The 12,433-nt window shown below is 39.1% G+C and overlaps 1 protein-coding gene and 1 long non-coding RNA gene across 4 annotated transcripts in view; one reads left to right on the plus strand and one right to left on the minus strand.

Annotated features, from left to right (window-relative positions):
- The window catches only part of PDE5A (phosphodiesterase 5A), a 131,479-nt gene that overhangs the window by 106,312 nt on the left and 12,734 nt on the right, over positions 1-12,433 (minus strand). Inside the window, exon 2 of one of the 2 annotated variants that reach the window (XM_068680596.1) lies at positions 8,245-8,356. The exons of the other annotated variant lie outside the window; for it this stretch is intronic. Within the exon in view, the coding sequence (XP_068536697.1) occupies positions 8,245-8,339 (95 nt within the window). The 5' untranslated portion in view covers positions 8,340-8,356. The remainder of the gene's footprint in view (positions 1-8,244; positions 8,357-12,433) is intronic. 2 annotated transcript variants of the gene reach the window in all.
- LOC137855919 (uncharacterized) lies at positions 1,203-7,636 on the plus strand. Of its 2 annotated transcripts, none has more exons than XR_011096047.1 (2): positions 1,203-1,437; positions 7,565-7,636. It is a non-coding gene; the product is annotated as an uncharacterized lncRNA (long non-coding RNA). The 2 variants fall into 2 exon arrangements; XR_011096048.1 differs by lacking the exon at positions 1,203-1,437 and adding an exon at positions 6,843-7,114.

Genomic DNA, 12,433 nt, shown 5'->3' on the forward strand with positions numbered 1-12,433 from the left:
AGCCGCAAACTACAGAAGCTACGGGATTGGCATGTGTTTGCCACAAGGCAATCACCTCTGGCAAAGAGATGAATGAACAGCTGAGACTAGTAATACTCAGCATATTATGGATAAATCTATCAGTGCCATCCATCACAGCCTTTAGAGAAAGGGAAAGCAGATGTAGATTCAAACGTGACTTCCTATTATTCTTACTGTTTATTACAGGAGTACAAATGTCCAACAAAGTATTGTGCTTGGCATTAAACAGAAAAGTTTCTGGCCTGTACAGGGGAGTAGACGTGAGGAGAAAGCAGAACTAAAAAGGCTGGTGCAGCAAACCAAACTGTCCAACCAGCCAGAAATGTGGAGCAACTGCTCACGTCAGCACACTATCTCTGTTGATATCAAGGCAGAAATGACCTTTAGGCAGAAATTCACAGGAAGCAAGTGCAATGGCTTTGGATTTGGGAAGCTTGTTTTTTAGTGTTGTATTGATAAGGTGTAAATGGTTTTGTGCCTTATCATAAAGTTTGATCCCAGGTGCTGCACATGAAGCAGGGTAGTTTTGTCTTGCATATGATGTTGCAGCATCTCTACTCCTCCGTTGGTTCTCTAGCACTGTATAGTAAATGCAGAAAAGGCATTGTGGACTCATACTTCATTGAACTGCACATACAAAGTGGCAATCTTTGCTTATGGTTAACATTGCAGTAGGCTCACATTGAGGTTTCTCTGCAACTTTTACAATTAGTAGTGCAAAACACTTGCTGGACAATAAGGAAGTTATGTTGTAAAGTAATGTTTTTCTGGCCAAGCAGACAAAGTTCCTTTTGTGATACCATAACCTTGATTTTGTTTCTTTATCATTGCTTGTGCACTTCCCAGCTTTCTGTTATCAGGACTTTACAATAGCTCTCTCAGTCACTGATGTGACTTACAGAGCTTCTACTGCAAGTACAAATTAATGGATAAAGCCTGGTATAGAAAGTGAGCAAGACTATGATTAATCTCTTGAATTAACGCTACCTTGCCTCATGCACAACAAATACCACCTGGTGTAAACTTCTACTGCCACATTCTCCAAAGAGAGGAGTCCCCTCACAATGCAGATCCAGGATAGCCAGTTCCTCACAAACCAGTTTAGAGCCCTGTCTTAAATTACTGTAACACAGCTCTGGGCAGAGTGGATTAGTACTGGCTGTGAAGATACCTACCAGGTTTCTGTAATTTAGATTAAGTATAAAGCTGATCTCTCTCTAGCACTGGGATTAGTAAACCTGCAGTGAAAAAGCTGGGTTAGCCACCCTGATTTCAGACCATAGTGTCTCATGCCTAATCTGTAGCTATATTTGGACAAAGGTGCTGCTTGTTTTGCCCCTGAGCTACTGTAACCAGCCCTGTGCATTGTATGTGATCCATGAAAACAGAAAGCATCGTGGAAAGGCCTAATCCCAGGTGGGAAGTTAGGCCTAGTCTAGAATGAACTGCTAAAAAATACCGAAGCTGAAGAATATTTTCTTCCTTCTAGTGATTTTTGAGGAGCTTTCTGTCTAAACTTGCTTTCATAAGCTCATGTTTCCTATGACTTTCAATTAATGCAAGCTGTAGGAAAAATTCAGAAATAACTTTTTCATGTGGCAACCTATGTGTTGTAGATAACCATCCTCTGTTTTTATTTAAATAATGGTTTGTCAAGGCATTTGTTCTAAACTGTCTTGCCTTGATTCAACTGAAACGTGTTCAGTTTCATTGCTGGCTGTAGCAATGTGCATTATTACGTGTTTAATATTCACTTAACACTCACTTAAAGATTTTATTACAGCATGCTTTTTGATAGTGCCCTGCTTATTTCTGGAGAGGCTTTGTTCCTCTATCCTTGTTTAACTCAGGTTAAAAAGAAGTGAAATTTTAACGATGCTGGTAGAATCTTTGAATATTTGTATTGGAAGGGATTTCAGGAAGCTGTTGTGTCCAAGTCAGGCTATTGCTGATATTGGAGCAGGGTGCTTGTGGCCTTTTCCAGTCACGTTCTCGGTTCCTGAGGTTTCACAGCCCATTTGGTGCCCCCCAGGAGGAGCCATCATGAAATGTGCTCAGTGCGGACCCTCATCTGCCCTGGGATATGCTCGCTAAAGACCCTGGTATGGCAACCAGTGACTGTGGATCTGTCAGTCTGTTTCTGAAAACCTTTTTTAGATTGCTTGGCTTTCCTCTATTGAACATGTTCTTTGAGCCAGAGGAAAGTAAATGTTCATTATGGCTCCATGGGGAAACAGAACAGCATAGGATATAATTTACTAAAGGTCAGGAGAGGGAGATATGGGAGGATATTTTGGCAGCCAAATCCAATCATGAACTTGCTTTCTGTTGACTTGATCTAGTTTCTTCTGCTCCTGCTTTATCATCCTCCTTTTTTGTCACTCAGTGCCTCCTTCCCTGAATAGTGTGACTTGCATTAGTTCTTCTGACCTGAAAAAATATAGTTTTAAGAACACCAAAGCACATACAGCTCTTATTTATTTATTTATTTTTTTAACTTCAGAACTACTCATTGACTTTCCTTAGACTTGAAGAAAATGTAGGTTATCCTGTCTAGTGGGTTTCTCTGATTTTACTCAGCTGTAGTTATATGTAATTAGAGAATGCAGATAAATGCTATTGTGTGAGAAGGCTGGGAGAAAAGTTCCCTTCACAGACCAGAGTCCCATGATCAGCTCTGACCCTGAAAGTCTCTCCTACCCTGTGGTTAGAAGGAAATGATGACAAACTTCAAGTCATAGGAAGGGATGGTATAAGGATAGAGTCACAAACCTGCACAGGGCGAGGACCAGGCTGGGTGACTTGAAAGTCATTTTTACCCTTGGGCTAGACTCTAATTTCAGTTCTGCTGGGGTAAATTAGGCGTGACTTTACTGACATCAAAGGCTCTGGTCAAGATGATCTAGATTTATGCTCTTGAAGCTGAGGTCAAAACCACCAATTTTTCTAGGTTTGTTCAAAATGAATGGGTGAAGTATGGTCAAACCTATGATTTTATTCTTTCCAGTGGGCACTTGCACAACTCGGTATTCACAGCTGGCTTTCTGTCTTAAAGTGCCACTTTTTGACATCTGAACTGGCAATTGTCAAGCTACAACTATTCAACTACCTGGTTCTGATGGGCTGGGTTGGGGGCCAGCAAGCTCACAAAATAAGAATGCAAAGAGGGTGTGAAGTGATCATAAGAGATCTGTAAGATCTTTTAAGAGGACCGTAAGAGAGCTGTATTGGATTCTGTGGAGCAGGGGATTCTGGCTATTTAAAAAAGTTTCTTCTCAGTCTTAACCATTTTCTTTGTGTGCTTCCTCATTAAGTTAGTGAGCCATAGGCAGGATAGAAATAGAAGTTTCAAAGTAAAAGCCTGTGAACTTATTTTTTCTAGTGTTTTCCTGTAGGATAGAAATGTAGGCATCAGGTAACTGCTAAGATACAGATCCAATTGCAGGTTGTTGTGCTTGACTAGATGTCATTCTTAAGTTGGAAGCTTTTACATACACCAGGGATGCCTTTTCTCAAATTAGCATCTACTGTTTTTAACTTCCAGTACTTCCGTTCTTAATTATATCCCATCTTGTAGCCAGAAGTGAGGCAAGAACAGTGTCAGTGCAAGCAGCATCTGCCTCTCTATGTACACATTAATCTTGATGTGTACCACACATCTTAAATTTCTCACACAAAACCTGCCTGGCTGCTGTAGGAAGCTGTGCTAAAACTTCCAGAGGTTTTTTTTCCCTTAGGGGTAATGCCCTTAAACAGGTTTTAATTATGAGCAGCTTTGTATTGCTTTAGAATGGAGGAATTTCTTCAACAACACGATAGAATAATTAAAAAACAATCTGTTAATTAGAAATCTAGTTGCTAGCTATACTGTTTTATGCGTTTTTAACTTTGAGAAGGAATCATTATTTCCAGACACCTTCACAAACCAGTAAAAGCTGAAGTTGCTAGTTTGGGTATTTCCTGCACTTATATGCAACGCTGTAGTCTGGGACTGAAATGAAAAGAGTAAGATTATTATTGTTATTATTTTTAATAAAAAATAAAACTGAAACTATTTATGCTTCTATGACTGAGGGTTGAGTATTAAATATTGGTGTCCACTAGGTGGCAATGTGATGTGGCATTGTGGCTGGGGACGTAAGGGGGAATACTGGAGCTGGCTGTGAGAAGCCGTGCCCTGGGGTTTCTGACAGCTCTGCTTACTGGCAGGGGCTGCAGTTTCATTCAAGACCCGGTCTGCATGAATCAGTTTTGGTTCCGTGGTCTTTTGTCACTTGCCATCTGTAGTACGTGTTAAACATTCTCCATGTCCTTTAGCAAGCAACTATGTTCTGTTGTTTCAGCTGTGAACCTGCTAATCTATTGAAGTGATATCTTTTAAGAAAACGCCAGTTACCTTGTGCAGCTATGCTGAGTTTGAAATGTGCTCAAGTCTGTATACACTGTACTCAAGTTTCCAGCAATAGGAAATAAGAGCAGGTGGGGTACTCAGCCTACCTAGCAAAGAGCAGGCAATAATTTAAGAATGGGTTTTGTCAGGAATATTTTCTCTCAGCCTACCCTGTGGTCATAACCTTTACAAAGCACTTTTTAAGGGATTAAAAACAAATCCTCCAGGATTTCTTCCCATTGAGGCAAGAAGATAACCCTGAAGAGCACCAGCAGTGCTCAGCAGCAGCTGTCCCCAGTTGTGGTTTGGAGGGCCAGTGGCTGTAAGCACCGGCGTGCTGTCTGATTACTGGAGGTGGAAGTGAGTCCTGCAATTAGCAGTCCAACACTTAGCAAGGGACATAGCCAACTCTAAGGTTTAGCATGGTGTGATCTTCATCCCAGGTGCCTGTCATTTGATGCAGGATACCCTGCTGCAAGAAGGTGTATTTTCTAGTCAGATCCTGATGTCAAGGGATCAGGCACCTGTGGCACAGTGGATGTGACAGGGTTAGTGGAATGTAGAAAGCTGTTGAAGATGGGGAGTAACTCCACACTTTCTTTGTATGTTAAAGTTTTAGTGAGATGCTTCTGGAAGCACATCAGTCTGCATTTTAAACAGGCTTTCAGACATATAACTGGAAGGTTATTTTTGTTCCTACTTAATCACAAGTATGGATTTGAACTTTACCTCCTGTAAGTTTGCAAAAACAGACTTGTAAACTTTAAGGAATAGAGGTGCCTGGAATCTGGCTCAATTTCAATATCTAAATTTGAATAGCATCTTTTACCCTCTTTAACTCAACTTAACAGCTGTTAAAAAAGCTCTGATTATGAACTCTACCAGATTCTGGCATGTTTAAAGCACCAGTCAACAAGAACTCCAGATGAATTAGTGGAAACTTTTCTGAGACCTTCAAATATCCTAGCCCTTTCCTTCCTTTCAAATATATTTTTACTAAACAAACAAGCAAACAACAACAACAAAAAAACTTACAATGCCATCTCCCCTTTAATATAGCAATAAAATTACTTTGCAGACCACCAGTTAAAAGATCTGTCACTAATGAAACTTCTATGGAATTTTATTCTTGTTTTCTGACTCTCAAAACTAAGGCAGGTGTTAAGAAATCCATATTTATGGATGGGCTAAGAATCTTTATTTGCTTACAGTGAGGCATTTCTCAGTTGTTTCGTGAGTGGCAGAATACTATTTCACCAGCAATAAAACGTTCACCAGCATTTCTTTACAAGAAACAGCTGCTGCTGCCACAGCCCCAGCTACTGTGGTGTGTTCCTCATGTCAGTTGCCACAGCCAGTTCCTAACGGGGCAATCTGAGTCAACAAAAAATTAGGCAAGCATGTTCTGCATTTGGCTAACCTCCTGCTGAGGTGTAATTGTTGGCAGTACGTATGGCAAATGCCTGTTACAAAACTTATATTAAAAAGGAAGCTGCTGTTGTGAAGTTGAACACTACAAGCATAAAACAGCAGGACAGAGTTAGCTTTTTCCCCATGCCTATTATGGTATCAGTCTTTTGCTGTGTGATCAGTCCCTACAGTTTTCTCCCATGCTTTAAGCTTTTTACTTTGTGCAGAAAACAAAATTGTATTCTGCTACAGCTCTGACTAAAATCACCTTGAAATAATGTCATTTTTATTAGCATCATTTCTCATGTATGCTCAGGTTTAGCTTCAGTCAACATATTTGCGTGCAAACAAATATATTTTGGTAAGATGATGTGTTCTAAGAGATAAAGACGAAAAAACTCTTCACAAAGAAGTAGTTCAGAAGGGGTAGAGTTAGAGGCCAGAAAAGGACATGGTAACAGTGAAAAGATCGAGTTTCATATAATAAGAAGCAGTCCCAGTATGCACATTGCCTAGCCAAGGTAAACAGCACAATACGTTACTGTATAAACAGAATCATAAAATATATGATCCTCTAATCTTAAGGTGGCATCAGTTCTGTTGTAATTACCTTTATTATGGATAGGAAAACCTAGTGTGCTTCCAATTCCCACACAGGCATGGTAACTTCTAATCGCTGGAAAACAAATAAAATTCTGCAGAACTTCATAAGCATGCTTAAGTTCCTATTTAGCTATGGCTTGGGAGGTGTTTAAGGAGAAGAGCAGTTTATTTAAAGCATCTGGATCTCACTAAGAAGCTGCCTTTACTTTATTATTATTATTATTATTTTTAAGCTTGTTACTGCATTTGTGCAGCTGGACTGATAGAAAGGACAATAGGTTGCTTAGTCACAAAATAAATTTCTACATCAGCCTAGATTTGAATGTTTTCTCTGCATTTTGCTTTAAGTAATGTAAGAACTTGCAAGAAGTGATAGCATTTTCACTTACAGTATAACTTTTAAAGTCTCAAAAAGGAATTACATTTTACAGCTGCAGAAGGCTTTGTGGCTTCATTTTTTAATACTTTTTGTTCCATCGATGCTGTTCTGCAGAAATAGCTATCCATTTGCTTATTCAAGAGCACTCAGAGTACATGATTTAATGAGACTCCATCTGGTTGTATGCAGTGCTGCTGCTTAGGGGTGCCTCTGGGATATTGGCAATGCTGTGGCCCCACATCACTGCAGGTGTCCTTGTGCTGGGAGCAGCAAGACTGGGGCTATGTTGTGTGACGTGCTGCATGTTAAAGGTAATCAATAGACATAGTGGTACATGCCAACTATTGCCTGAATCCTGTTGTTTATGCTAATTATGAGTCTTCCTGCTGGCTCTTTGTCTGCTCAGTATACATTTTTCCAATTATTTCCAATTGGAACTTTTTTTTAAAACAAAAAACAAACAAAACAAACAAACAAAAACAAACAAACAAACAACAAAACAAAACAAAGCAAAAAAACAGAAAGTGGAGACCTGCGGTCACATCCAGGCTCTGATTGTTGCCTGCTGTATTCTTCCCATATAGGTCCATTTACCACACTTTTAATGAGTTTCTCCTCTCACTGCATTAAACTATGCCAAAATGTAGAATGTAATTGAGAAATAATGTATTAATTCTCTTAAGGAAATTGGGAAATCCAAAAGGAAATTCCACTTGTAAGCCTCTTCAATTCTGTTGATACAAACTAATATTTTTTTTCAGTTGTCTACTTGAAGAGGAAAACCAACTGTATTCAGTTTAAGATGAGCATTACCTTGGCTATTTATCACTGTGGTAAGTTAATGCCATTTCTGACATCATAGATCATATCCTTTGGGCTCATGCCTAACCCAGATAAATCATTTCAATTGGTGAGAAATGGAAAGAGATTTTATATATATATATCTTAGGCTTTAATTTGAATGTAGTACATATTTTAATGAGAGATGTGAAGAGGGCTCTTGAGAGAGTAAATAAAAATGCATTAGAAGCAGCCATTTGGGCTTCAGATCATTTCACGTTTTCAACTTATATTCAAACTCAGATCTAACTGCTAGTAGTGAACTGGAAAGATCTGTGGTAACTCTTAAAGTGCTTAACTCTCTCTGCTTAACTCTTAAAGTGCTGATGATCACAGTTACATAAACCAGTAAGTGAGAAAACAGAACTTCAAACATGATTTAGTCCCACTCTTTTATTCATGATCTCTGCAGAAAAAGGCATGGAAAACATCATTATCTTTTTATCACATAAATAAGATACTGGTACATCTCTGACTACCTCTGTGGAAGAAAACATTTCCTACTCCAAATTACAGCAGCTACATGGATGTCTTTTCAGAGGAGCCATTTTTCCAGCTGGGATCACAAGAATGTTTTGTGCTCCCTTTCCTCCCACCCTACCTTTCAACTGCTCCAGTGCTTAAGTGGTGTGGAGGTGGAACCACAGACCTGCAGCAGCACAAAGGAGCCTTGTGAGGGCTGTGGATTTCATCCATTGCATTGGTGACAGACCCTGAAAGACAGATAGTACCTTACTGTAAAAGTAGTACAGCAGCTGTGATGGTCCTGTGTGTGGCTGGAAGTGGAATGGCTCTTTTTTAAATGTCTGCTTTTATTCAGAGACATTTTTTTTTTTTTTCAATGTTGACTAAGATTTTCATACCCTTAACAAAGACTGATGTTCCTCACTCACCTGGCAATTCTTAAAACATTGTCAGGGTTTGAAACTCTCCACAGTCCTAGGACAAGGCAGAACCCTCAGTAAATGCACCACAGGTTCTTACATTGGAGAACTCCATGAATGCTGCTGGGATGTCTGCAATTCTGTATCAACTGAAAAGGGAGTTCATGTGTGCTAACTAGTTTGAAGAGAGGTAACTAGTTTGAAAAACAGTAGACTTTGGCAACTGTGAGCATGCCAAGCCTAGTGCTTTATAGGGTGGTAGAATTGGTTGCTTTATTCTATTTTCCTGTGTTTTTAAATGTTTTTGTGAAGTAATGATAGCACTGCAGGTAGTAGTGATGGGGAGCTAGATAGAAACATAGTTTGTATGCGGACCCCAATGTGAGAGGGTTTTGAAGCCTGAGTAGTTTCCTTTTAGGAAAAGTTTATTTTATTGTTAATTATATTCTAACTGAATTTCTGAGACTGTCTGCCAATCCCATTTCTTCCAGGCTTACAAAATAGCAAACTGATTGCATGCATCCATTCTTTTGACCCTGTAGAGTGATTAGGAAATAGAAAAGTCACTGGGCTACCCCTGGTAGCAGGGTTCTGGGTTCTAGCCAAAACCACAGAAGCTATAATTGGTGTGGAAGATTTTTCTTCTTTTAATTGTGCATTCATACTTGACCTCTTTCCAGTCTTCCCAAAGTCATTAGCCACTCCTTTGGAAGAAGAAAGGCAAGAGGCACTACAGCTTGATTTGTCTGACCCTTCAGCTCTACTTTCTTTTGAAAACAGAATCACTACTTCTTTATGCAGTTTGGATTACATAGGCAATCCAAATATTCAAGATTCAGTGGCAAACAGTAATCTAGCAGGCAGATTTTTCAAAGGAGCTTGGTTCCAATTATTGAGACAAAGGACGAGATTTTTAGGAAAAAAACCCGCTTCTATGTCTCTTCTGAAAGCTTGATAAGGGCTATCAAAATAGCTGGTGAAGCAATTTGTATGAGAATCTTAAGGGCTTGAAGGAGGTAAAATCTGTAAACTTCTGTAAAATCTGTAAAAGGAAAGGGTTTAAACCCCATCTTGCATGCTCACATCATGAGAAGCTGTGAGTAAAAATTAAGCTTGTAAAAGGAAAAAGTTTTTTTTTAAAAAACAACAACAACAAAAAAAAAAAAAAACAAAAAAAAACAAAAAACACTCAGCTCAAGAAATGGGCTTTTTTTTTTTTTTTTTTTTTTTTTTAATCTGCTTTGATTGTCCAGCAGAAAGCGTAGTATTTTCCCCAGCGTTCAGGAAGTGTTGAAAGACTAACCTGTCAGATAATCTGACCCAATAGGTCTGGAACCAAGATTCCTGAAGGAGTTTCCTTTGCCAGAAGAGTGGTTCCAGAAACATATTCTTCTAATAAAATGACTCTGTACCAGAGACAATAAAGCAGAAACCCAACATACAACAGAATGGTTAACGTTTTGGATAGACTATCAATTTACACCCTATAATTAATATAACTATGTTTTATAAGTATTGGGTTAATTGCTATAATCATATTTAATGGTAAAAATGAAAAACTACTGTGTTCCTGTTGAAGATTTAGGACCATTTATGGTATGTTCACAACTCCTTGTCCTTAATAACATCTCCTGTGGGAATAAACATCTGTGGCTCAAATCACTATATAGTATTGTAGAAAATATGCCAAGACCTATACTATGTAGTGCTTCATGCAGTTGTTTCAAAATATCCTGGAGACCAGATGCACATCATAGAACAACATGCTGCAATGTAGGGCCAACAATTGCATTTGGTATCTATGTCGTCCAGTGTATAGAAACAAAAGTCAGGACAGCTGATTTAATCAATAGAAAATACTGAATTTGGTTAATATTTTATATGGTTTAGTGATGGTGAGATTTCTTTGATAGTATCCAAATGTAAATACCACTAGCAAAGTGTAACTCTAGGTTAAGGTGACTTTCTCCCTGTAAGGGGGAGTTTGGCTTTGATCTCAAGTAACTGAGACAGAAGTATCAAAGTACAGTAAATCCAATGTAATACTTTCTTGCCCAAAACACACATTCCAAAGCACTGGAAGAACACTTTTTTTCCCCCTGAATATTTACACAAGAAAACAGATGAAGAATAATAGCTGTTCGTGTGGCAAGCAGGATACAGTTCAGGAAGCTCATGAGTGACTAAATGAATATACTGTGCATACATCTTGGTATGCGATGCACCTCTAGTTCCATTTTGCTTCTGCATTAGTGCGTGGTGTCAGAGGAGAAGAGATCTCTAAAGGCAAAGCAGGTGCTATTCCAGTAACCCTGAAACTAGGAGGAAGCCTAAAAACTCACCACCTCTGCGTGGATTTTCTTTCTACTTGTTATACAAAGGTTACTGTATGTTAGACTCACATGCATATGTATTTTTTAAATGCAAAATTAATGTTTTGAGGGAGAGATTTAATTTTCAGGTAGGGGCTTAAAGAGCTCCTTGGAATTTAGGTATTCTGTTCCATGGTGTACACTCTCTTGAAGAAGGGATCACAGCCTTCCTACATGCAGGTAAGGAAGGTGAGATGGTAGAGCAGAGCTGGCTGTTGGGGCTGGGACAGCTCTCACTGAGGAGCAGGCAAGTGGCACTGCCTGGCTGTAGCTGTCAGGCTGTGCTGATGCAGCTTGCTCTGAAATGCTGCCCTTCTCTACTTCCCTTCTAATCAGTTTGAGGTGGCCACTGACAATGCCAGGTAACTGGTAGGGTGCGTAACTCTGATTTATATGTTTTCAGCTTGAATTATCAGATTTTTATTTTTATTTTTTTCAGTCAGAGATATGTATGAGAGCATACTTCTGTCTAGAGAATTTAAATCTGTTGTATAGAGCCTATGATTTGCTTATAATAGTAAGTGAAAATGACAGCCTTTTTCTGTTTGGGTTCTCCTTTCTTCATGCATGTCCAGAGGAAGCATACAAACCACATTTCTGTTTTATTTGACTTCTCTGTGGTATGTTCCCATCAAATTTGTTTTTCAATTAACTGTAAAAAGTGCAGGATTTTGAAAGCTGTAATTCCAAACTATTCCCAGCTCAAGCAGCTGGGCTTTGTGCTGGGAAATGTCTTGGAGGCTGAATGAGGAATCCTTTTCTCTAGGCCATGTAGAAGTCTTACAGCTGCGAATATGGCCTTGGGGTTAAAGCAACTTCCTTGGAGAGTTCATCTATAGATGGGCTGGCTAAGCAATTTTGTAGTTATGTAGCATGACCTTGGTCTCTTTTTCCAAATCCTTGCTGCAGGGAGAAGAATGTGATGATTGAAGATGTACATATTCTACCTTCTAAGGCCCTGCTTTTAGCACTCACTGTACATCTACTCTTTGTGAAGTTTGGCTAATACAGTGCTAAGCATGCAAAAGTCCCCAAAGTGAGCATGGCTGTGCTGGAAGTGTGTGTGCCTGCCTGGGTGTAAGGTGCTAATGGGTCTTGTAAAGTGCAGAGGAGTCCTGGGCTTGGCACTTTGCTGATGTGGATACCTTGTTTCTTGTAATTCAGGTGGCTTTGTACCCTAAATTTTCATCAGACAATTTGGAAAGACCCAACACTATATCTGCTTTACAATTACCTGGAAAATAACTTAATTCAAACTTGGTGATCAACAAGCTGGACTTGTGCAGCTCATGTTTCAGGGTATTATCTGAAAGCCTTGTAGGTATTAGTGGACAGAACCCTGGTGACTTGGCACTCATCTACTAAACTCTGCTCTAATATTAAAAACCGACAACCTAACCTCATCATGTTGTTGCTGCTTTGTTTTCTATTACAAAGATACACAAATTCAGTTGCACATTTGTTAATTGCTGGTTGAGATAAGGTATCAGACAATGGAAATATTAAAAAAATATTTTTTTCATATGGTATGCAT

The sequence above is a fragment of the Anas acuta genome, chromosome 4 (assembly GCF_963932015.1).
Source record: "Anas acuta chromosome 4, bAnaAcu1.1, whole genome shotgun sequence".
NCBI lineage: Eukaryota > Metazoa > Chordata > Aves > Anseriformes > Anatidae > Anas > Anas acuta.